Consider the following 27,576-nt stretch of genomic DNA (forward strand, 5'->3'; position numbering starts at 1 on the left):
AATGTCAGTTGTTTTACTCTGCTCTACTAAAATGGGATGAGACACTTTGGAACAAGAGCAAAAAAGCTCAGTTGCACCTTTTCTTATTTACTTCTTACATTGGAATAATAATGTAATTAAACAATGATTAAAAATGAATCATTTGCAAAGTGAACTTAAATATTAAAATTGAATATTCAGGTTAGCACTGTATATATGCAGCATGTGAATCAATTTAAGTCAATTATATGAATTGAATCCAAAACAGAATTAACTTACTTTTTTTTCCTTATATCAAAGACAGTTTCATCAGGTAGCCATTAGGATACAACTATTTAGACATAGCTAAAAATAAAGAAACACCTTTATAAAATGTAATTTGCTTAAAAGAGAGAATTTGAAGTTATAGACTGATATACTGTTTGCTCATAACAAACAAGTTTACTTGACTACACCAAGAAACACAATTGTGAGAATGTCTTGGTAATAGAAAGAAACCACGACAGATTTGAATGAACAATCAGATGTGCACATAGCACATATCCTGCTCCTTATAAATTATTTGTCTCTTGCTTCTAGGCAATGAAGGACAAATGTTCTCCAAGCATGTCCAAGATTCACTGGCAGCTTTTGTTTTAAAGATGCATAAGTTCTGCGCATGCACCTGTTGATGCAGTGTACGTATGTGACAGAGAGAGACAGAAAAAGAGAGATTGAGTGACTGAGTGTGCGTACACATGTATGTGTATGGAGGGGCCTTGTCGGGAGTGCCACCCAGACATTAGCACTGTAAACAGTGTAGGCCTCCTTCCCTGTCCAGGCCCTTTGTTCCATCTGCACCACCATTGGTCGGGACTTAAATGGCAAACACTCAGGGGCTGCTAGCTCGCCTGACACGGTTTTGTTTTTGGCCTATTGAGGGGCAATGGAGAGCTTCTGTTTCTATGCCCAGGCACAATGTGTCTCAAAAGCAGCATGGCTGAAAAGAGAGGCCCCTACAAAGACTGTCCATTAATGGAGGCACTGCATGCATGCGTATATGTGCACTCACATAGGCACAAGTGCATACACACACTGAAACCCATATACACACACACACACACACACACACACACACACACACACACATCATGACATCTGGGCAAGGGTCAGGACAGACAACCTTGCCAAAGACATTGGTGGAGACGGAGCATGCGCACAAGTGAGTGTGCCCATGCACACGCTAATACACACACACACACACACACACACACACACACACACACACACACACAGTCTAATAACCAAATCCAAGCCAAACTGCACACTCGCTAACACCACTTCACTATACTACACTCACTCCTCACTCACATAAACACACAACCTCTGCTCCACTTCAACACAATGAGGTCTGGTGCACACACACACACACACATATGTGCACACATGTACACACTCCCTAGCACCTTCAGGACAATACCAGGCATAGAAAATGCATGCGCGCGCGCGTGCGCGCATGCACACACACACACACACACACACACACACACACACACACACACACACACACACACACACACACACCCCTACAATATCAGACATACACACATCACTCAGTCACAAAAGAGGTGGAGGAGGAGAGGGGTAAGAGAGGCCCCCTAGCACCTGTAAGAAAGACAGGCCGCATTCAGAATCAGAATCAATTCAGAATAGACAGCTTTAAGTGTGAGAACCCCCATCCACACAAGGCCATGGCGATCGCACACACCTTACATACATACAGCCTTCCTTTACCAACCAGATTGTAGAAGCTCTACAGAAGAATAGAGCACAGCCATTAACACCACTGGCATATGCTTTGTGCAATGCAAGGTATTACTGCAAAGCATCTAAAGGCACTATAAACTGGCAGTATGGCGAGGGAATGTACAGTACATGGCAGTTCTTTAAATGCCCCCCCCCCCCCCCCCTTTTTGATTCTTAATATTCCACCAAATAAATATTTGTCCTCTGCTGTTTATACAGCAATACACTTGCTGTTTTCATTGCTTACAATGAGAAATTAAATGCCTTGTTGCATGTTCTTCACATTGCTAGGTGGTTCTATTTGGTGACAAAAAGCATGAAGCAGGGTTGCTAACCTTATAGCAACAGTAGTCATGACTATCATTTCACCCAGAGATCTCTTTCGCACAACAAGCTAAAAAAAAGCTGCACATGGGAAACAAATGATTGATATTCTATGCATGGATTTGTTACCCGTGTCAATCTCCAACAAAGCTGAGAAAACACATCTACGTTAGCACAAAGCAGTTGCCTTTGGACCTTAGGACATGAAAAGGAACAGCAATTTAAACATGTTTACAACCTGGTACAAAAAATGGGTTTAGTCTCTTTAGCTAAGTTCACTCTTTATGACAACTGTTTTAAAAGTTAAAATGATATAATCAGGCTTAAAGTTCTGCATAGTTCCTCTTTGAGTGGCAGGTGGTCACAGGAGGCGAGCATAAACTGTAGGTTTCATTCAGCCTGTCTCAGCTCCATCCACGCTCCACCTCTTTGCCCATTTTATGATTAGCCGATGTCAGGCACTGCCAAGATGGCGACACCCGATGGCCAGAGCCATCGGGTGTCGCCCACTTTGAGATTCATCTTGGCTCTTCAGAAACCTATGGGTGACGTCACGGAGACTACGTCAATATTTTGGTTTTAACCCGACAGCTTTCCAATGGGGTTAACATCAACAATTTAACCGCTGCTTGATTGAACACTCCTCACTGCTTAGCATCTCCCAGGTGCAGAGGGCGCACACATACAAACAAGGCAATAGTATTGTTGTTGAACATGTGGTATACTAGACTGTAGGATTTCCACACAATTTGAGTCTACAACATCTAAATCCAGCAACTAGGTGCTTTGTAAGAGCCTCATTTAACTTTTTTGTGTCTCAAATAGACATGCATACATATACCTGCCATGCATGTATAGAGCTGAGAGGAGAGGAGAGGAGAGGAGAGGAGAGGAGAGAGGGGTCAGGTGGGGGAGGAGCAGGCCAGGGGTGGAGATAGCAGAGAGTGGGTGTTGAGGGCGGGGCAGGTCTGAAATAGATCACTTAAGGGAACAAAGTGTAATTAATGGGTCGCCACAGATAAGAGGGCGCTGGCCCTATCTGGGAATGTGCTAATGGAGTTGACACACACTCAACGAGATCAGTGGACAACCCCTCTTTACGTGTGTGCGTGTCTGCGTGTGTGTGCACGCACGTGCATGGGCGGGTGTGTGTTTTACGGACACACAGCGGATAAATAGTGGGAGGAGAAGCCTGCTAAGGTGACAGGTTAACATGGTTTCCTCCATGACGAAGATCTGCCATCCCCGCAATCAGAGAAAACCCAGAAGGAAACACACACACACAAACACATGTAAGATTTCTTCTGCTACACACTACCATAACACACAAACATATCTACGTAAGTCAGCCTCCCTAACTCACGTAGATGTCCCGCCTCACATCAAAACATGAGTGATGTTATTACACTTGGCGAGCCAGCGCGCCTTCAGTCGTGGGGATGTGGTTGTTTACGGAGAGATGGAGGAGAAGGAAGCCGCCTGGTCAAGAGAGGGTCAGACTTGAAGTGTTCTAAGAGAAGCAAACTCACACAAACTTCTCCTCAAACTTCCTGCCTGCGTGTGTCCCTGCGTCAGGGGAACCTGGCTGGAGCCAAGGGGCCTGTGCATGTGGATGTGTGTGTGCATGTGTGTTGGTTAAATCTCTTGGGTTCGCAGGGGCCCACGTGCGCTGGGACAGTGAGATGGCCTGTGATGGACAAGGCAAGACAAGGAGGATTTCCCCTGTTTGTCTGAGGGAGCGCAGCTGGCGCGGTGCGCCACGCACGACACACATACACGCACACGCACGACACACATACACGCACACGCACACGCACACACACACACACACACACACACACACACACACACACACACACACACACACACACAGAAGTCTGTCTCCGGGATGGATTTCATGTGTGTGGCATGAAGTAGGTTAGCATCTGGTTGGTTTTGTGTGTAGGTGTGTGTGTGTGTGTGTGTGTGTGTGTGTGTGTGTGTGTGTGTGTGTGTGTGTGTGTGTGTGTGTACGCTTCTCTCAGGGTCACAGACCCTTGGGCCATCAACTTCCGTCTGGTTCAGTCAGACAAGCCAAGGCCACATTGACACACTGCATGACTTAATAAAATAGAGACCCCTGGCTTGGTGCCGCAAATACAGTACAAGGCTGAGGCATGTGAATAATACACATATCTTACTTCTTTATGGAAATGAACTATTTAATACCATTACACTCACCTTGGCAAGTCAATAAATATCAAATGAATTTAACGTAACAGTCCTTAACCACAAGTGTTCGACCTCAACTACAGCAAGCTGTGCATTGTGTTGTTATGTGTGTCCTCAGCAGCCTGAAAAGTGTGTGTTGTTTGTGTGCGAGTGTGTGATGTAGCATCAGGGGGTTAAACAGAGAGGGACGAGACTCCGATCTGCCAGGACAAGGGGAGAATACTCTCTCTCACACACACACACACACACACACACACACACACACACACACACTCTCTGACGGACAGTCCATTGCTCCCAGCATATCTCTACTTTGTCCTTGGACTGTCTGAATACCACTGGAGGCGAGCACGATTTGAGAGAGCAAGTGGGAACAAGAGAGGGAGACAGAGAGAGGGGAAGAAAGAGGAAAATGATAGAGGGAAGGAGAGGGAGAGAAAAGAGGCGCCCCTCAATGACATCTAAAGAGATAACTCACTCTCCAGAGCTTCTTTTCTCTTGCTATCACTTTCCCAGGCAGCGCTCCTTCCACATAAGGCCTCAAGTGTGAGTGTGTGTGTTAACTCTGCGTGTGAGCATGCGTGTGTATGAATGAGTGACAGTAGTGTATGTGGGAATACAGTGTACGTGAAGGTGAAAAAGGCAAAAGATTTTTGAATCTCAATGAGATGATCTAAAGAGCTATCAAGCACAATGACGTGCATACTGAATACAGCACATTGTATACATTGGCCAGAACATTGTCAGACTTGATGATTGCTGTCAGAGATTATTACTAAACTGGTTTGCATGTTTGTTTGCATGCAACGTCAGTATATAATTGTATGCATAAAGTTGAAAGTTGATAATACGAAGTAACTGTATGCTGTATATATAGTATATATATTCATGTTACAATCATTTTGCATGAAGCTGCACTCAGACGGCTGTTTAAGAAATTATGTACAGAGCACAACACAAACAACAGCTGGCTTGTCTCTTGATTGAAAGTTAACTTTGTGAAAACAAAGCATCGGGCCAGCGGCGGGTCACAACAATGTTGAAAACACCCAAACAAAACAGCAGGAAAACACAAAGTGGCCCGACGCTGCCACTATTGTCAGAAATGCTCCCCTTTGTAGGCACAGACAACTGTGGGGAAGAGTTAACCTTTTGATAAACTGCTTCCAGTCCCTGCTGTATGCATTTTTCATCGAAATGTGTGAGTCAGAAAGAGAATAATTATCTCCTCTCGCTTCACGGAGAGGCGTGGGGTTGCAGCCCCCAGTCTGGTCTTCATAAATGAACTAAGTCCTGGAATGAAGCAGCGCTGAGAGAGAAACTGATTTATGCTAATTCATAACCCAAAAACAAAGGAAATGTGCAACTTTCCCAGTTAAGCACAAATGGCAAAGGCACACATATAGAGCTTTCGTAGTCATTTCAATGAGATCACTGCATTAGTGCGGCAAAGTTGCCGTCTCAGGAGACTCCAGCAGGGTTGTCAGGCAAGAAATAATTGGCATTTTGCAATGCACTGTGTTGACCAACCCAATATCTGCAAACATATATTTCACTTAGCTTGTGCTATAAAGCACTGTGCTAATTCTACTAAATTTATGAGTAGGGTTGGGTACCGAAACGCGGTGCCAATAGGGCACCGGTTCCGACATAAACGGTAGTAACGAGACCGAAAACGAACGAAAATTTCGGTGCCTGACTTTTTTGTACTCAGTGACTCTTGCAGTGACTCTCAGCACACTTGTTGATCAGAACTGATAGTGAGAGGATCAATGAAGATGCCAAAGGCAAAACGCTCTAAGGTTTGGCTGCATTTCACGTCTAAGGATGCAGACTCTGCGACATGCAACAGATGCCTTAAACCAATGTCATGCAAGGGAGGTAACACGTCTAATTTGATGAAACATCTGGCGACACATGGAGTTTATTTAAAAGCCAAACAATGCACCGTGTTTGATAACCTACGTGACGCAAGGCCAAGCACTTAAACAGCAGCAGCCAGACAAATTGAAGAGAGTCCCAGCCCTGCCAGTGGGGTGGTGGACATCACAGATGATGATGATGATGATGATGACAGCAGCCGTTCCTCTTCGGGTAAGTCTAGTAATTTAATGCCAACCGCAAATCTTGCATATCAAGTAGGCTAGCAAACACCGTTGCCATTCAACAGCGTGTGTGACAATGTGTGCTATGTCCTATACTTCCACTCAGTGTCCACTGACTTTCTTCTTAATGTGAAACTCATAACAAGTCAAGTTTCAACACTAGATTTAGAAGGCGCAATTTTGCAATTACACAGGAACGCAACAGATTTGTGTCTGATTCACTTTCTGTCTTCCTGGTTTGTATTTCATCTGTGCATTTGCATCTGTAGCAATAATCCAGACCTCCAAATGGAGCTCCTGTGTTTCTTTGATGCAGTGTTATTGTTGGTCTGAACACGGCTCAACAGTCTTTGCTCTAGAAGACTGTCCTAATCAGTACAAGAACAAAAATGTATGCACAAACGCACACAGACACACAAGTTGAGCAGTGCCTGCCAAACGGGGCGAGGTCACCGATCCCTGTTTCAGAGTAGCCACGATCACCTCTGGAGGAGACACAATCTACAACCACCCTGGCACAGACACACATGCACACAGAAAAAAATTAAAAACAGAGCACCCACCCCAACAGAGCTTAAGACCTTTATCTGACAGCATCAGCTAACACCAGATACACACATAGTCCTGCCCTGACCTTGCAGCACTTCAAGACTAATCAAAATTGTAGCTGGGATCAGAGGTGTGGGTACAACAGGCAGAGAGAGTCATTCATTTTGTACACTTGTGTGTGTGTGTGTGTGTGTATATGTGGTGGGGTGGACGAGTCGAGTCAGAGATTGAGGGAGGGGAGGTCAGCCTCTCAATCCTCCACTATTGACTTGTGAGCACAGAGACGGTGCCGAGCGGTCAACGGCAAATAGAATAAACTGATCAATAACCTCGCACTTGTCAGGAGGGACGAAGGCACCTTTAAAAAACAACAACAACAACACAGCAGCCCAACTTGAACTATGCAGTAAGAGAACATTGACTCATGTGTGAGGAGCACTACTTCTCAATAACACTGTGGGATAGTGCTTAGGGGGGGAGGGGGGGTGGCGAGAGGAGGTGTCACTGCATTTCAACAATGGGAAGCCATAACCAAGTAGCAAATTAAAACATTTAAGAGAGATAACAGACACATTAGGCGAAAATGGCTTATCCTCAGCCTTCAAACAGCAAACAATTAAAGAATGTGATTGAGTATGTGTTTGTGTGGAGTTGGCTGCTTGTTGAGGCAGGTGATGGAGAAAAGGGAAAGAGAGAGGCACAAGGTAGCAGGATCGGGAGACTGAGAGGCAGGGGAAGGAAACTGTGAGTGCGGGAAGGAAGAAAGGAGAGGAGAAAAACTACCCTCTGTCATAATTTAAACGAGCCGTAGTCTCCCAACGCTCTGTTTACAATGTATAATTTATGCCTCCCAGTTCAAACACAGCTTTATCTGCACTCAGCTGCTAAGTGATATGATTTCACTTTTTATAGCAGTCACCCCCACCACTCGTCCAATCCACCACCACCCCCAGTCCCTCTGTAATGCAGGCTGGTGTGATTCTGCACGCCTCATGCACTGACTTTCAACTGTACAGCCCCCGAGGGCTAAAGTAGCATATTAAACCCCTCCCTAACCCCATCCTCTTCCCTCCCTTAAGCAAAACCGCAGCCCTAGACACACAGTTAAGCACATGCGTTCTTGCGTGCGTGTGCACACACCCAGTCATGCACACCCTGCGAAAAGAGAGGGCTGCCTCATATTTTACAGCAGTTAAAGTTTCTTTCTGTATTTATTGCTGTATTGGTGAGCGGTAATGTCCCATTTCACAGCAGCATACTCTGACCTATGATCAGAGCCTCTCTGATGACCCCATGGCTCTCACTGAGTTGCACTAATACACCACTTAGGTTACTCCGGTTTAATGGCACTTTTCATCAGCCTCCTCCGCACTTTCCCCGCTGTGCACACACATACATTATATATATATATATATATATATATATATATATATATATATATATATATATATATATATATATATATATATATATATATATCGTATTGAACATCATACTGGGGGCGGACATTCTGGGTAATGTTTGGTGTCCTAATACACAAAGTGGTTGTCAAGGGTTACACCCTATAAGAAAGGCTTAATGGGTTTCGACAGTTTTTCACCATGGTGATCAGTGCAGTGATTGCATCAAGGGTCAAAAATTCAACCAATGAAGGCATAAACTGTGGGAGCATGAGCATGAACATTAATTAATATTAATTTCAGTAGTAATTAGTGCAATTAGTAATTTTGGCAAGCTACCATAGATCAAATCAATAATATTTTGATATTATAAACCAAACCAAAATACCTTCTTTTGTCACGTGATAATTTTGTGGCTCATATACTAGTATATTTATATATACTACTATAACTAATAAACACTATGAACCCTGGTCTACTCTCATTACACCATCATGTTACAAATCAATTGATCTGACTTCTGCAAAGTATTACCCCTCTGCTTTTTTTTTCTCCAAACCCCTCTCCTCCACTTTCCCACCATTTGCACTATGCATCACACCGCTCCCTTCTCCCTTCCACTAGCATCCTTCTTTTTATTCTCTGCCATCTCCCTCTCTCTTCTTTCTCAGCTATCTGCCTACATAGTGTTTGCGCTAGCAGAATATTCCCACTTCGTCTCTAGGGGGAACTGAGTTTTTTTTCTGCTCCGCTCATCTCTGGTTCATCTCTTGTATGTTTTCCATGCTGGCAAAGCTTCCCCTTCCTGCATGCAGCAGGGAGTGTGCTTCGTCTGCTGCTGTCCCATAAGGGACCCTACAGTGTGATGTCACAATCTCCACATCCAGAGGGATCCTCTCTCTGGCTGCTCTTTTCTCTTTCTCTACAAGATGTTCATGGCCTTATTTTTTTTTCCTGTCTCTGACTACTTTATCCTCTTCTCCTCTCTTACTTTCTTATCTGACTCCAATCCTCTGCCACTTTCCACCTTATGCACTCTCTCCCACTCTCACTCTCTCTCTCTACCCCCACTGACACTTACGCACTTAAAATTACTCCTTTTTCCTGTTTACTTTTCTGTTTCCCTGTATTCTTTTCTGACATTGGCTGATCTAGTCTAGTCAAAGAGTCTAGACATGCAAATCCTGGACATTTTGCAAAAAAAAAAAAAAAAAAAAAAAAAAAATGAATTCACACTTAACTGAGGTCTAAAATGGAAGTCTTTTGAAAGTCTGGTCGCAAGCTTTATCGTCTACCTCATCCATCTTCAAATATGACACTCTTTGGGGCTCCTTTACTTCTAATGGAACAATGCATGAGGCCTGGAGCACAGTAAAGTCCAGAGCTCCACAAGTCCACAAACCCCCTTCCGCTACCATACTGAACAAAGCCTTCGGTCTTCAGTCTCCAGGGCTGTTGATTGGGTGCTGCTGTCCAGGTTACTGGCCAGCCAACCTACCAGGGATCCCCGCCATATGGCTAGGGGCCGTCCTGCTCCAGTATCCCTGTAGGGTCACACTATGATGGGCCACCCCATAGATCCTGAACTGGGCACCATGCCCTATAACACACTCGGTGGTAAAGAAGAATACCCCAACCACACACTCAAGTAACAAGACATGCACTGTAAATGTGCATATGTGCATTAACAAGAAGGCTCTCAGTCTCAAAAAAATCTCACAAACTCTTGTATTGATATCACAGGGAGTTCTAACGTTAGTGTTAAATAAATGGAGCTAACCAAAATGGACAGTTTAAATTAAACTAACTTCCCCCTCCTTAACCAAACCAACCATTCTGCCAAAAGAGAACCACCAACAGGAAATAAGCCGGACCATTAAAAACAGCACACTATGCAATCCTGCAGTGCATTGCAATTCATAAGAAATATCTGAGATGCATATAAGCATGACTTCTTAAACTCTAGCTGAACAGAAATTCCCTTTGGGATTCTAATGTTAATGCTATGCAATGTTTATTGTAAGACATTGCAGGTTTTAAAATCTTTTTTTCGTTCTCTGATGATAAAAATTAAAAGAAAATAAAAATGGGTAAAAGAAACATTTACATGGATGTACAATGAAATCCACTATATAAATTTGAGGGAGAGAGAAATAGCAGTGTCCCTGGATCACGATTAAAATGTGGTGTGTCTTAAGCCCCTTTATACCAATATTTCCCTGTAAGGAAACATGTCATCACTTAGAAATTTTGAATTGGGAACTCAAAAGTCAAAGCTGCAGATGGGAACACAGCTTGAGTAAGCCACTCACACAAACATGCCAATGCATACATATACAGGGAAAATACTGAATGTACTTGAGGACTTATAAAGATGTAAACAGAGTTTACAGAAAGGTTGAGGGAGATCTTCAGTTTGTTGAAATGCAGAGCAATGGCTTGACTAGAAAAGGCGCTGTGTGGGTGAGATTCCCTTGACCTGCCATCTATGGGCAGGGTCTCTGGTTAATATGGAGGCCACTAAATCCTCCTCACAATTTCATTTCATTCAACTGAACTTTTTCCTTTTCTAAAGGTTCATATTAGCAATGTAATATGGGGGCGGGGGACAGTTATGTGTGTTTGTGCGGGCCATGTGCGCATGCGTGTGCATGTGTATCTCTGTTCTTTTCAGCGTGCATTTTGTGACTCTGTCTGTGCTAAAGTGATAAAGAGAGAGAAGGAGAGAGAGCCAGGTCTTTTCAGCGTGCATTCTGGCATGTCTGTGAAAGAGAGACGTGTTAAACTGAAACACAAAGAATGGGATTCGGGTTAAAGCTAATTCACCTCTCTAAATATTGCTCTTGGCTGAGGATGACACATTTGTTCATGGTGTTCTCACGTGGCCAGAGATGAGCTGGGACACAAAATGTCAGAACCTGATGCCAGTGTGATCATGAGCAATCACAAGGTGAAGAGCAAGCTGACAGTCTGTCGGCACAAAAGCAGACTTTGACACGTCTAGGTAACACAATCCCTCAGTGTAAATGATGAGTACAGAGGGCAGACAGTATTAGTATGTTGGCTACACACACTGTTGCCAGGCATATGCAGACAAACATACATTCACACACATGCACACAGACACATGCACACACGTCTATTGAGCGATTGGTACAGGATGTTTGTTTGGGTGGAACTTGAACCTGTCTGTGCCCCAGGGCCACAGCCAAGCAGGTGTTGGCGCACACACACACACACACACACACACACACACACACACAGTAAGAACACCTGGACACCTGGGCTGGGCTGCACAGCACTGTCAGACTCACAGGAGCTGTCACACACTCCAGGATGAAAGTGACCCTAGAGCTGAGAGGGGCACACCTGTGCCACGGGAGGCCCCCTGTCTGTCGAGGACCCTCTCATGAAAATACTCTGTCACGGTGACAAAGTTGTAGGCGTTTAATTGGCACTTAAACTCGCACACTGCTAATAAGGGTACTAATAACTTCTTTCTCAGAAACACCTAAACAAAGGGACAAAAGAGGCTGAAGAGGCAAAGAGGGTTACAGTAATACAGAGGAAGTAAATTTAGCATCATGTTCTGAATAAAGCTGCAAATTTGTGTGTACAAACTAGCAGTCTGGCCACCTAACTAGTTCCAGGCTGGTGGCCACAGCTTTGGTAATGTTTTTAAGTCTGTGTGTCTTCGCAGGGCGGTACAGTGAGCAGCTTTGCACTTTCCGCTGCTATAAGCAATCATCAAAGCCAGTCACACGTACGTATGGGAGCCGAGGTTCCCAGGTTTCTCGCTCGGTCGCCTGGCTCGGGGCAGAGTATGTGTGTTTCAAGGGATCAGGGCATTGTTTGATCATTGCCCAGCCATTAAAGTGCACTTTTACCTGTGCGTGTAATGAACAATGATGAGAGAGCAGAGAAAGATGGAGAGAGACAGACAGGAAGAGAAGCAGACAGACAAAATGAGTGAGATATGCTAAGTCACAGAGACAGAGTGGGACAGACAGAGATATATATTGAGGGAGTTTGAAACACAGCCACAACAAGAGACAAGAACAATGCAACAGCAGAATTGTGAAGCTACAAACCCAGGCTGGGCAGTCCAGATAGATGGGGTTGGGGGAAGGGACAAGGGAGGGCAGTGGGCTTGTGGGTCCTGTCCTGCCCTCGACCTGCGAATGCTGGCACACCCTGTCCTGCTGCTGGCTAAATAAAGAGCCCCAGGGTGGGCCGGGCTGGGCGGCAGGAGAAACAGACACAGAGTCGGCATTACCCAGCTAATCTCATTAGGGAGGCAGCCCTGCCAAGCTGCCAGGGGTCAGCCAGAGTGCCACGTCACTCATCGCACCTTTGGCACTCCCTGTGACCTGCAGGCAGGTTTGGGCTGAGACTTATGGCAAGCCGGGGTGACGGGCGATACGGTTGGATTGGTGGTAAAGGTGGTCAGCAGGCAGTAACACTAAAAAGAGGGGGTAAACCAGATCGGCGGAGTTTAAAATCAGTGAAGCTTAGAGACTGGGGAGTGTCTGCATGCAGTACTTTCAGATAGAGGTAAGTGGATAAAAAGAAAAACGAGAATGAGACAAATGCAGTGAAACAGATATATACAGAGACAGAGAGAGAGAGAGAGAGAGAGAGAGAGGGAGAGAGAGAATGAGAGAGCTAAAGATAGAGTAAAAGCAAGAGAGGGAAAGAAAGATAGAGAAAGAGGTAGAGAGGATGGATAAGCAGCTTCCTCCTCTGCAGATTGGTTTAATGTATTTACAGTGGATTGCATCAGGGTGCTGTAGTTAAAAGGGACATCGCCATCCAACAGGGTCATCTGTAGTGTGATGTGCCTCTCATAAAAGGGGATGTGTGTCACTGAGATCACACACACACACACACACACACAGGGACACAGAGGATAAAGTCACCATGCACACACAGTCAAATCTCTTCAGAACAAAAATATGAGAAGCCAACAGAGTGTCATAAAGCCTTGCCAGTTCTTTCCCATGGAGCAGACCCCCTCCTACCTTCCTATATCTCTTCCTCTCGGTCCCTCTCTCTGTGAACACAGATGAGAGGTGATATGATGACACTTTTAGCTCTAGCTCCCTGTGCTGGGTTGACATTCAGCGACACGGGCAAAGGTAGGGGTTTACAGCCACGGAGCACCTCAGTCCTGTCAGCACCTTGGCTGCATGCTGCTCCCAGACAGGGTCAGGCATGTTATCTAACATTACCTGCGCAGCATGCCCGACGTCACCAGCTCCACAGAAGAATCTAGTGCTCTCTATCATCTGAAGTTGGGGAATCAAATAAGAACAACAATATATTCATAGATGAAGCCCAATTATACATGTCTATCAAGAAAATAAATACACAGCACATGCCCAGTATAATGAACATGCTAACTTACAGTCGTGTAAGACTTATAAGACTTTCCACATCCCACGTTCTGGCTTTGACTTTAACTATTAGATGAGCAAATATGAATTGTTCAGTCCCTTTTACTGTACATACTCGACCAGCGCTTTATCCTGACTCTCACATGACCTCTGAGGGTTAGCATAGAATAAGCAGGATGAGGGCCATGAAGGCCAGAATAGCATGACCAGTGGCACGCACGCAGTTGTTTAAAACCCCAATCTCATTATTGTAACTCCTGATACTGACGAAATACACTGGCTGAGTGACACACAGAAAGGGAAAGAGGAAGTAAGCCGAGGGCAACATGGAAAGCAGAGGTCTTGTCTAAAGCGGCTGGTTTGTGTCTGTGATGACTAAAACAGAGACTTAGTTTTTTGGCTAGGACTTCCATCATTAGCCACCAGCTAGTGCCAGTTGACATACTTAGCGGTTTAAAAAAACGGAGTGAAAAGGGAAATTAACCCAATCGCCTTTTCTGCTCCGGGGACACATTTTGGGAGCTGTCTTAGTTAGCCCAGCTTTGTAACATTCACGATAGCTGGCTGGCTGATGGGTTAGGTGACTACCCTGATAGTTGTTTGACTGACAGTGTGCAGCAGTGTGTTCCCTGGCTAGCTAGCTGGCTGACTGGCTGGCTGGCTGCCTAGCCGGGTGGCTGGTTGGTGTGCTGGCTGCTGTCTGGATAATAGCAGAGAGTTTATGTTATTGTTGAGCTCTACTCGACACCCTGAGTGTGTTTAGACGTGCCCTGTAAACTGTGCATAAGAGCATCCACTGCAAATCGAGGCCCTCATCCAAAACCCTCCTAAAATAGGCAGAGATGGAGTCTGGAAAAAGGGGGAGGCAGTAAACTATTGAGAGAAGAGCGCTCAGGGAAAGGTTGAGAGTTCACAGCTGAGTTCAAGCGGGCCATGCACTGCTTTGGGCCCCCGGCCAAGGCGGAGATCGGGATAAGCGCCTGATGGTTCCACTGTGAAATGGGATCAGAGGAGAGACAGAGGGAGGGATGGTAGGATGGAGGGAGGGCTTAAGGAAGAGGGAGGGGGAGGGGGGTAACTGTATGAATAGGCTAGAGTTGGCGTTGAGATTTGAAATTGTTTAACAAGCTGGTGTTGGAATATGCTGCCGGGAGCGGAGCTGACTGAATTGCAGCTGTACAGGGACTATGTTCGGAAAAAAAATTCTTCACTCCACAGTATAAAGATTGCTGGACTAGTGCAATTTGATTAGATTCCTAAATAAACACATATCCTATGGCAGAGGAAATGATCTTCATAGCATCAAAGTGAGGGATAAAAGTGAATCCATCTGGACAAACCACATGATGTGACTGTAGTTTCTGTTGTATAATTGATTTACAAAAAAAGGTTGCACAGTCACACGTAGAATGGCCGGGTAGTTGAAGTAAACACTGAAAGTAAAAGTTTCGGTGTAATAGGCCAAAGTGCCTGAGGGCCTATTACACAGCAGGTGCCAGAGTTTCCAACTAAAAGCTGATCAAGCTGACCCTACAGTTACCTCAGTGTAAATGCTCTGCAGTTGACTAAGAGTGGGAGTGCCCTTATCCTCCCAGCAGGCGAGAGAAAGAGAGAGAGGGGTGTGGAGATAAAGAAAGAGTCTTTAGGAAAGCGAGGCTCTCCTGACTAATTTTGGAGGGGTGAACAGTACAGGAGTTCGGATTTGTGGCAGAGCATGATTTGCAATAAAAAGTGCATGCACCACTTCAGCAAATATTAACAAGAATTGGAGGCACATGTCATAGCTGGGTTAGTCATAGGGTTATTCATTACTTAGAAACTGACACTTTTAGAGATATGGTCAGCAAAAAAAATTACAATGACTAAGAAAATGTTTCCTTTTTTTTTAAGCATTGACATTAACTGAAAATACTCCAGTTATGGCTGTTTGCAAAGAGTTCTGATGACATCATGAAAAATGTTGAACATAAACCTGTCTGCAAGACATTATATTTTTATAATAACTAGATACAGACGCATGTTCTTATTACCTGTCTTTTATGTGTGTTTCCATGAAGAGAAGAATGCTCGTTATATAGTGTGCATACACCAGATGTGTATGTTTCAACGCCTCTTTCGGTGTCTACATTGTGAGGAACTCATTATCAGGAAAATCAATGTATGACATTGGTTTATAGCGGATGGCTTCTCATCAACCTAAGACCTCATTCCATCCTCTCTAATTTCAGGCTAAGCACAGACACCACAACATATGAACACAGACAAAAACACACAAATCAATACAGAAGGCACAATCATCCTTATGAGCATGATAAAATACAGCTGAAAATGTGTAAAAGCTTTACGTGAATGTGTCTGTGAGTGTGTTTGTGTTCGAGAGACGCAGGCGATACAAATGTGTCTATAAACTTGCACAAGGCAGCATGTGCTTTTGCTTGTATGTAAGCATATTTATGTGATTGTGTATTTGTCTAAGCATGCATTTATGCATTTTGTGCTTGTGGGGGGAATCTTTGTGGGTGTGTGAGTGAGCATGTGTGTTTGCAGGCAGACGTGTCTGATGAAGATATCAGAGTTAGCAGAGCCAGGGCAGGATCGGAATGTTGAGGAGGACTGGGGGGCTCAACAGGCAGAAAAGAGGATGCTGCCTGCCTGAAATGTACACACACACACACACACACACACACACACACAAACATCCTCACACACACCCTCCCTCTCTCTGCCATGGCCTCTGCTCCTACTGTATGTGTGGCACGCAGCGTGCTTTAAAGCCAGAACTACGAGGCACAACACTGTCTGTCTGGGGAATTACTGTATCTATCTCTATATCACTCTCTCCTCCTTTGCACATCTCTCTCTGCCTCGCTTCTCCGCTCCCTCATTCTCTTCCCTAACTCTGCTCTACGGAAACCCTAAAAGAATTTTTGCTTGCACTGCCTTCCCACAAAAGCGACTCTCCCTCTCTCTCTCTCTCTCTCTCTCTCTCTCTCTCTCATAGTCAAAGAGCAGAAGAGATCACAAGCCCATGCTCAAAAGTGATTAATTTTTAATTTCTCACCACTTTTTCATGTTGTGTCAGAGAGAGATGTCAGCAAACAGGAGCCCTGGGGAGGCTAGAGGAAGGAGGAAGAGGGGGTGGTAACAGATGAGGGAAGGGCAGGTGAGGAGAATGAAGAGGAGCAGCGGATAGGAGGGAAGGGAAACAGTTGAGCGAGCTGAAAAAAATAACCAATGTTTGCAAGCACTGTCTGTGAACAAATAGCTTTTCTACATTATCACTGCTCAAATACAGCATTGCATCATATGTCTTTTACATGTGATCACCATCAAGCTCATCTCCTGTTATATATTATTTAAATGTCTTCATATATTTTTCAACGCAACACTTCCTGACTCTTTCTGAGCTGTTGTGTTTGTGCCACAAGCTGGCTGAGCTGACTGGCTTGCTGTTTGGCTCTTGTTGGTGACATGGGCAGTGAAAATCAGCAGAAAATCTAACTGTTCCATATCAAGGAATATTTTCACTGCTGCTAATGTGACTTAAATACCTTGTTCCACAGCTGAGTGGGCTAGCACCTGCTGCAAGCGAAGGCTAGCCTATTACAGCTCAGTACAGAGCTGCTGCTAATTTTCTGATTCAATTAGCATGCCTCAGAGCTTTCCAGTCTAATTGCAAACTACTTCACAGTTACCTCTCTGATTAATCGCTGCCCATCTGCGAGCCATTGCACGCAGAACTTGGTGGAACAAATTTGTGTATTCTCAAACATCAGCTGCACCGCCCCGAGCTGTTAAACAGGCTTCTATCTAAAATGGTCACTAAGTGGCCCTTATATCTGACTTATGCCCTGGTCCCATAGAACTGTGTATTTTGCAGGACTCAAAGACCACATGCCAATGTTCTGCAAATGTTGCTAGAAAGTTTCCACGATGTCAGGAAACAAAGTGACACTGGCTCTTGCTGCTTGCAACACAGAGTAGACAGACAAATAGAGAAAGCTATGGATCACATGTTACAGTGAATCCAGTGAAGAATTCACACTTGTGAAACTGAAAGGTCAGTCTGAGAAAGGAAGCGCAAAGTCAGCCAGGTAGTTGGTTTTAGAATCCACCACCAGTTTAGACAAAGTTTCACAAAAGACGGTCTCAAAATGTAAGAGGCTATCTGCAGTTCAACATATGACTACTGCATCTGTCACAGGAAGCAGGGTCACCGTGTTGTACTGAGACAAAAGGAAGTGAACAGCAAACCCAACCCAAACACAATGAAATCTCACTAGCACACTGATCCAACCTTAACAAAAACATAATGAAGAAAAGAACAGGAAAAGTTATTTCCTTGCAGCTGTGCAATTTTAAAAATCATTTGAGTTTTTGAGTACGTGTGAGGGCTGCACAAGACAGAGAAAGTATGTGATGCATGATCAATTTATTGGACACTGAGAAGACATTAACGATGGACAGGTCATAACTAATCATAAATAAATGCCAGGCTTTTTTTAACCACAACTAAAAATAATACCTGTCCAATATGAATTACAATGTATCCTATTCTAATCCACGGACAAAAATCACAACAAAAAGCATTAATGTATATGAGAATACTATATGCAGCTGCTTCACAGTCTCCATGCAATGTGAAAGTGTTTGAGCATGCTTTCAATGCTAATTAAAGTTGCTGTAAATCTGTATTTGTATAATTTCTTGTTGGTGGATGAGTTTAAAATATTGCAAAGGTTAAATGGGCTTAAAGCTTAACCAAAGCACAGTAACAGGGGAACATGAGCTCTGGCTTCATAAAACACCACTGCTGTGATATTGCAGCTCTCTATTTTTTATGTTTCTACATTAAAAAAAATAATATAATAATAGTAATATTAAAAACACTGTTGCCCATTGCTGTCTCAAACATTTGCCTTTGTATCATATCATTTACTGGACCAAATGTTGAAGCCTTGCACCTGCAGCCCTGGTAGCCCCAAGGCATTCTCAGTGGATCAACATTGACTGACCCGATACTCAATTTTTCCTAACCTCCCCGAACTGAAGGACCCAGGACGGTGTAGTCTAGACCTGGAGGTCATAACCCTCTTCGAGACCCACCACCTCTCCCACTAAACCAGATCAATAGCTTTGTGTTGTCTGGGCTGTCAGCCAGTGTTTACTTGTGTTGACCTCGGGAGCTCATGAAGAGCAGCGTAGGACAGATGACAGCAGAAACAGAGTAAAGCACCATGGCGGAGAAGATGAGGGCAGACAGTGGACAAGCTGCGGGGAGAAGGGCAGAGACACTGCTATCAAAGAAGAAAGGAACAGTGTCGGAGAGGAGAAAAGAGAAGGGTAACGACTGTTCAGGAAAGAGCAAGTACACCAAAATCAAAGAGAAAGGAGTGGAGCAGAAGTGAGCCTAGAGCTTTGACAAAGAGAGGGAGCAGGAAGATGGTTAAAGGAGTGTAGCTTGGGTCAGAGGTAAGGCTGAGAGATCTCAGGTTATCATATCAGTTAGTCAGCTAGAGACTTCCAGCTATCATAGCCAGGGCACATTGCTCTCAATCCCACACAATCCTCTTCTCTGTTCTCCAACCCAGCCCTATTGACAAATCTAAGACCAAGGTCACAGCGGTGTTTACACAGCCTTTGGCCCAAATTACATCATCCAAACTCTGGCCCGCTGAATGCATCACACTGTCACTGAGAGCAAATGACTTGGCAGGCTGCCGTCACGCTGAAAGAGGAGAAACAGAGAGAACGAGAGAGACAACCAGGGGGGTGGAGTCAGATTAAGAGGAAAAAATAAAAATAATAATAATAACGTGAAAAAGGATGGCAAAAGAGCTTGGCATGTAGAAACGTATTGGGGGTTAGGGTTAAATTTAGGGTTTCAATTTGTGCCATTGACAAAAAAAAATTCAATGCTCCCAAAACACACATACACAATATTATTGTCCTTCTGTCTGTGGCCGTGTTTTCCCCTCATGAGTCTACACACTAAACACCAAGGGAGCATAATGCATATTGTTGCTGGCTCCCAATAATGATGCATAACCCGGTGGCTGCACAGGAATATAATACCAATATGTCAGGTCTCTGATTTGGCCACAATTTGCATGGTTATAATAGCTTATCGACTGGCTCAAGGTTGAGCAGGGCCAGGCGGCTTCACTGTAATGTGCCTCCGACAGTTTATTTCAAGCTTCTGTGGCTCAGTCACCCGGCCCCCTATCTCGTCAATACCCAATCTTGATCCCAATATCTGCATCCTGACAAAGTCTGCACAAATACCTTGCCAACAACCTCACCTCCACCTCCACAGTCCCACTCAAACCAGTGTTTTTTTTCTTTAAATTATTCTTGTATCATACAAGCATTTCCCATGGAGATCAATACAGGTGCAATTCATTAGGGCTCCCAAAATCTGCTTGTCTGCAAGCATTTGCCCATATAACAGCTATCGACTCTTCCAGGTTTGGCCGGGTGCCCATCTTGTTCAATGTCTGTGCAGCAGCACAGAACAGGCATGCTCCAGAAGAAACAAAGTTTTTGAAATTAAATTTATGGATTTAGTTTGAAACAAGAAAAAAAAAGGCAGGGATATGAACTCTAAAAACAAGAATTTGTATTTATAATTGTATTATTTCAAGTGATCCACAAACTATTTTACAACTACTTTTTTACTACTGCTATCCACAAATTATTTTCCCTGTATAATTAAAATTATACAGGGAAATCTCCTAAATTGAAAGTTTAATTCACCCTTTAACTATCATTGCTTTAGTACGATAGAAACATGTGACAATTTTTTTTCAGAACTAGATGCAGTAGATCATTTAGTTGTCCAACAGAAAATTACCCTAGTATTTAGAACTATACATAAAATGAAAAGAATTGTTAGTTGCAGCACTGGCAAACAATTGTAAAAGACAGGACATCTGCCAAGACAAGGTATTACATTTACAAATGTATTAAATTGAACTGGGGCGCCTGGGTAGCTCAGCTGGTAGAGCGCGCGCCAATATACAGAGGCTCACTCCTCAACGCAGCAGCCGCAGGTTCGACTCCGACCTGCGGCCCTTTGATACATGTCATTCCCTTCTCGCTCCCCTTTCATGTCTAAGCTGTCCTGTCATAAAAAATGCCAAAAAATCTTCCTTTGTCTCTTAACTTTCTCTAAATTTTCCATTCACACACAGATTTACAACGACACAATATCAGATAGATAAAACAAAGAGACACAAACTCCTAGCTTGGAGATGGTCGTGGTGAATGAGAAGCTTTTGATTTAGCTGAAATTTCACTTTGAAATCTGAAATTAAGAAATCACAAAATGTCAACATCTAAAAATAATTTTATCTGAGAGAGGAAAATGAACCAAAGTACTGAGAAATGAGGAAAATCGAGAGAAGAGGGACATATGCAAAGGTTTAAAACAAACAAGATGCTTGAATGCCTGCTGAAGAAAGATGGAAAGGAAAGAGATGGATAGCAGTACAGAAGTGAGGAAAAGGACAGAGATTCGTCTTCATAGAGTACTCCATGAGCTTGTCGCTGGAAGTCCTTTCCTTCCCAACAGACTACTTGACAGTGTTATTGCTCCAACACTAACATTCTCTGAGTCGTAAGGGCACCACCTTGAGAGAAAGTCCTCAAGTGTAGGGGAAGGAGGTCAAACAACAAGAAAAACCCTGCGATCCCTGCTCTTCCACTTCAAGGCCTGTGATAGCTATTCATAAAATAAACACAAACTGTTCAAAACTTACTTGTACAACATGTGTGCTGCATTGTACAATTGTACAATTTCTGAAATAATCCCATTCTGTTGAAAATCTTTATGCAAATGTAATAAACCAAACATTTATACCAAGATTAATTAAACCTCATAAACATATTGCAAATTGTAAGTTAAAATATAATGGATTTTCACCTAGATTTCCACAGTAAAAATGTGACAACAGAAATAATGGGTTGTGTCGGTGAGCTGCTTTTTCACATCATTATCAGTATTATCTCATTGATTATCTATTTAAACATCACTTATCTTTTGTCTACAAATGACATTCAATATCTAACAAGGGAAGTCCCAGTTACCAGTCACATGACAGCACAACACAAATCTTCCCTTTTGTGGAACGCAACTCTTAGATATTTGACAAAAACACATTCATGAGAAAATCTCACATGTAGTTTTTTTGTTTGAACATCAGAAATAAATAAAATTGTTTCAAGATTTTTTTTTTTTTATCAAGAGGTGAATGATAGGTTGCACTGTATTAAAAATAAAAAAAGCCCCAAAAGCATCCCACTGGTTGTCTGATCACAAACCTATCCCATTGCTTTGACAAATCAATTTAGAAACATCTCTGTTTTGGCTGTTATGAAGCCATTTCCAAAATACAAAGGAGGAGGAGGGGGGTTAGAGGGAGAAGAAAGGGATAAATCAAAAGGGGTGGTGGAAACAGGCAAGCAGTGGTCCTCGGTCGAGAGGTCAGAGTGAAGGCAGTGCGGCCATGCCCACTGTGGGCACTCAGCTGGAACTAAATGTGGACGCCGAGACGCCAACTTCTGGAGCCCTGCCAAGGACCTCTCCCCCTGCTGCGCTTTCTCTCTCTTCAACAATGAGTGGGAACTCAATGCCTCCCGCCCCACAACCCCACTCCACCTGCCCCCCCAACTCCCACACACTACATCCCCCTACCCCATTTCGCACTCATTCAGTCATTCGGCTTAACATGTTCATTACGGCAAGTGTAGGGACAGTACTACGGAGGAAGATCACTGAAGGAGGGGAAAGTGAAGGACGAAGGGGTGAACTTTAGAACCGTGATAGTGTTGTTACCAAAATACTATCTATTATAAAATCTATTTCTACACCCAGGGGCGCAGCACAAAATTCTGGGCCCTGTAGAAAGGCATTTTCTATGGGCCCCTCCCCGCATCCACAGCTATTCATTGTAGCATCTTTTTGGGCCCTCCTTACATGAGGGCCCTGGGTACTCGGTCCCCTTTCCCCCCCCAGTCCGACGCCCCTGTCTACACCCCTCTGGGTGATTGTGTGGTTATGGCCCTGTGTGTGTGTGTTTGTGCAGGACCACCCTCTCTGGGATGTGTGGGATAGACAATGGGGCCAGTGAGCTAGTCCAAACAGCTGTGAGTGTGCTGGGTGTCATACCGCCTCCATGCACACATGCACACATACATACACACACTCACCATCTGTGAACACCAACACATGACAGAGCAAATAGGATTACAGTATGGAGAAAGACAAGGAGGATGGTCCAAACACCATGATGCCATTTCCAAGACAGGGCGTGGATGGGGCAGGTGGGGGCGGGTGCGCTGGGCTGAGAGGTTTACCAGGGGGAAGGGGCAGAGCTTAGCTGGTCATAGGTTAGACCTACAGTGCAGCGATCTAATGGCGGTTTGATTTGTGCATCACAGCTTAGCTCATGTTTTCGAGCAAACAAGATACAGAAACTAGGCCAGGATTCAAGAGATGAAAAGCACCACAAATAGCACGCAGGATGAATGAAATGCACCAAAGTTCACATGGTTCAAACCTTTTTTTGCAGTAGAATCTTGTTTATCTTAACTCCTCAGAGTCTTAAGTAGTTGATACTTAAGAACACATCCTGATTAAAATTGATAAAATACAAGGATGTGCATTTTAATTTTATAGCTCATATGAATCAATACTGCTTATGTTCTACGAGGTATTTATGAGGTTTTATTTTAAGACTAAAGCTGTTGTGTTTATGTCTCCAAAGGGTTAGTGGCAATTTTAGAGGGTCGGTGAGCTTTTAGCCCCTGCTGTGTGAAGGTTACAGGCTAACATCGGACATAAACCTTATGACATGGTCAACATAACAAACACTGAGTGTCAGCTACGATTCGACCCTCGGGATAAATCCTTGGTGTACCCTGTCATTCGAAAGAAACATTTTCATATCACTTTATTATCATGTGATTTGTTGACTTATATTCAATGCATTAAAAGAGATTATGGTTGCATTAGAGGATTAGAGGTATTTTAAGGAACCAGGAATGAATGCACAGTGACCCTCACATGCATCCACACACACACATACGTTCGTACAGAAAATAAACACCAAGCTTGCCATATATTAAAGAGATTACAGTGTGATGGAATTGTAGCACAAAACAATCAATTTCTCTCTCATCCATCCGTTCATCCATACATGCATTCATTTCTCTGTTGATTGGTTTGAGGGCTGTGACAGAAAAAGGTTGATCCTGGGGCCAGAGCAGGGCAGGAATGCCAAGCATGGGTTTAAGCTGTAAGGTAACATCTTTGTCAAAAGCCTCATCGTGTGTAAGACTAAATCTCTGAGTTGGGTCGGGTCGGGCAGGTCTTGAGTAGGAACTACTGAGCCAATCTAATATGAACACATCCAGCGTGGTCTACAGGAGCCAGCCTGACATGTGACTGGCTGCGACACCTTAAGGTCAAAGGTCTAAACAGAATTCAGCAAATCTGAGCAGGCACGGCATGAGCTTATATTCAGGGAGGGGAGTGGGCATGGCTTGGCCTCCAACCCTTACCCGCTAAGACCCTTGAAGTTTTTTACCCTGACCTAGACTTGACTCCTTCATCTGGGATGTTAGCTATACTAATTACTGCCTGATAGCCGCCTGGGTGCCAAATACAATTCACTTCCCCCCAATTCTCCTCGACTCTGCTCCAACAACTGGTGCCAACCTCGCTTAGCACTCATGAAGTGTTGCAGACACAAAGTGCGAGCCCCCACCTTTCTTCTGCTCTGGCAATCTACCTCTTTTGTTTAGGGTTTTGTTATCTGGCCACATGTTGTTCAGAGGGCAGGGTTGGGGGCAAGGGGGAGCTGCACTGTGTAACATCAGAAGGTCGGCTGGCATGCACTCTGAAAGAAAAAAAAAGAATTTCATAAGCCAAACAAAGGGGGATTAAAATGGCGCCGAAGATGGATTTGGAATTTGCGCCTCCGAATACTGACCCCGCCCTTTTGCATCTCAAGCTGTCTCCTCTGTGGCTGGAGATTCTGTTGGGATACGAACAAGGGACAAGGCAGGGTGGAGGTGGTTGGAATGAAGGCCAGAGCCACACAGCAGTCAGGTGACTTGGGCTCAAGGATAGGGAAGGGGAATCTCCCTCAGAAACAGGAGGCCTAATTTATTTTCTCTAGGCACTAAGGCCCCCCTGTCCAACCTTGTGGCGCCCTCCGCTACCTGATCTGCATGTCTAGCTCTTGGCCTTAGACCCCCTTATGTGCCCTCTGGGCCACTCTCACATCTCACGGCAACAGCTACACATATCTGGGAAGCCAGAGCAGGCCCAATCAATGTGAGTTTGTCTGTGATTATCAGCAAGTGGGTGTATATGTGTGTGTGCATGTGTCTTTAGGGGTGTATCACTAAGTGTGTCTACATGTGTAGGGCTATCTCTGAGCATGTCCGTGTGCATTTGAATCTGTGAGCATGCGTTTAGTTTGTGTGTGTGTGTGTGTGTGTGTGTGTGTGTGTGTACAGACAAGTGGCCTGTCCATGGTGATTAGATAGGAGCTGAGCCCTGCAGTAGGCGGACATACTGGCTGACCAGCACACAGATGCAGAGGCAGGGGGGAAGGCAGGAGTGGTGTTTTTCCGCTGGCTTTGTAGTTTAGCCCTGAGAGGCTCACAGAGGTGATAACCAGTCTGTCTCTAGGTCACCCAGATAACACGCCAGTACACACAGCATTCTTCTTCTTCTTGGGAGGATATACACACAAGTGTAGGTGAGTATCTGTAAGTGCAGGAATGCTTGCACACATATCTTCACCCAAGTAACAAAGCTCACACCACCAAACCACATCTCTCAACATGACCTGTCACACATGACACAGTTAGCTGGCCTCAGGGGAATTAAAGTAAGTTTCAGTGAAGGATGGACAGAAAGTGAAAACCTAAACTCCAGATATAGACAGAATATGTTCCCCATATAACAAGGTCCCAAAATGGGTTCCCTTGGCTTGAAGTCATTTCAATTTGAGAGGCCACTTAAGACAAATTTTACATAAAATATAGGAACAAAATGTAGAGTAAAACAAGTGAGACTAAGAACATTTTAAATTAGACCATTTAAAAATCAAGGCAATTGTTTACAGAGTGATTGACAGGCCAGCGATGGTCAGAGGATGTTGGTGGATAAACAAGAGAAGAGGGAAAAGAGGGTTGAGGATTACGAGCCATAGCATCAGTGAGGGATCAGGCTATCTATCTCATTACTCTCAGGCACAATAAGCACAACAACTCTCCAAGCACTTTATAATTGCTGCTTCCTACGCTACAAACAAGCTGTGTTTATTACCCCTTTCTACTGCTTAGTGCTTTCACTGGGGAAAAAAATCATCCTCTAATTGCCACATTTCTCTAATACTAGCGCACATCGGTTTTACGGGTGGTTTGTCTCCTGTCCTGGAGATGGCTGGTTAATAAAGTTTTTATCTGTCAACATGGAGCACGGGGAGGATCCAAGGTCACTGCTGCATACTCAAAACCTGGCTGGACGTGGAATCTACGATCACTTTTGTTTACATAATTATATAAATAAGATGCAATTTTCTTTTCTCAGCAAAAAAATGGAAAAATAAATAATTTGAGGCTGATTATGACTCAAGGACTTTCAAGGGTGATTTTTTTTCTTTCATTTTCTAATCATCACTTCGCAATTATGTGCATTCCAAATACATTCTTACAGATACCATGTTTCTTCTTTTTTTTCACAACAATCATATTAAATGTGCATTTAATTATAAACTAATTGTGCAGAAGAGAAGAGAGGGTAAAGGTACTGCCACAACATATCAAAAAAGTTTAGTTAAACAGGAGCAGTGGGTTTAAACTCAAAGAAGAAAAATCTAAACCCTGCATTCTCACACACTTACAGTGTGCACACAGTGACATATTCAATTGACTGGCTTTTGCAGATGTTGAATCTCAGCATGGGTTCTTCAATCTAGTAGTTTGGCATACACCGTGTGTGTGTGTGTGTGTGTGTGTGTGTGTGTGTGTGTGTGTGTGTGTATAAACCTTATGAACTGATCTCATGAACCCATAATAATAAGTCTCCATTTATAAAGAAATGTATAACAAGCCCAACAAAGCACAGTAAAAGATCAGTAGAATAATAACAAAAAGTGCACCTAATTACACACAATACACACTTCTGGGAGCCACAATCATAAAATCTAATTAAAAGTGAGGAGCAGCAGAATTCAGTTTGCACCACAATATAATTACCATGTCTGTATTTGGAGTCATTTTACAAATTGATCACCACTGTAGGTACATTAAGAGAAGATTGCACCTAAACTATACAAACCCAAAATTAGCAGTTTATCTAATGCTACAAATCAACAAGTGTCAACAGCTTTAAATGTATAATTGGAATTCATTTATGCTGACAAAAATGAACATGTTGATGAATATCCCTGCAAAGAAAAAAAAAACATCCATCAGTTTTTGTGGGTTTGTCTTCCTTCCTTGTCATTTAAGGTATATTGTACAGTCACATTCATTCAGTTATTAATCTTGAATAAATTTGCTGTGAGCACTGAATTAGCTTCTTCTTTTCTTTCTTTCTTGGCAGTGTGAACTTATAAGGATTTATGATGACAATCATATGATTACTCAATAGATGAACCTCTCCCTGCTCTATTCTACTTTATCCCATCAACTAAGTTCACCTAGTAGCAGCCGTGGTAAGCATTTACAATATATAGACTGAAATAGTATTATGTATGTCAGAAGTAGCCGAATGCATGCATCAGTTAATGAAAATGAAATGTTTAA

General features: G+C 43.7%; 1 protein-coding gene across 3 annotated transcripts in view; it reads right to left on the reverse strand.

Moving 5' to 3' along the window:
• fam172a (family with sequence similarity 172 member A) overlaps positions 1-27,576 on the reverse strand; it is a 166,979-nt gene that overhangs the window by 18,362 nt on the left and 121,041 nt on the right. Inside the window, exon 11 of one of the 3 annotated variants that reach the window (XM_035994353.1) lies at positions 16,813-16,865. The exons of the other annotated variants lie outside the window; for them this stretch is intronic. Coding sequence (XP_035850246.1) covers positions 16,828-16,865 — 38 coding nt within the window. The 3' untranslated portion in view covers positions 16,813-16,827. Of the gene's footprint in view, positions 1-16,812; positions 16,866-27,576 lie in introns of those variants that run through there. 3 annotated transcript variants of the gene reach the window in all.

This window comes from Sander lucioperca, chromosome 2 (assembly GCF_008315115.2).
Source record: "Sander lucioperca isolate FBNREF2018 chromosome 2, SLUC_FBN_1.2, whole genome shotgun sequence".
Taxonomy (NCBI): Eukaryota; Metazoa; Chordata; class Actinopteri; order Perciformes; family Percidae; genus Sander; species Sander lucioperca.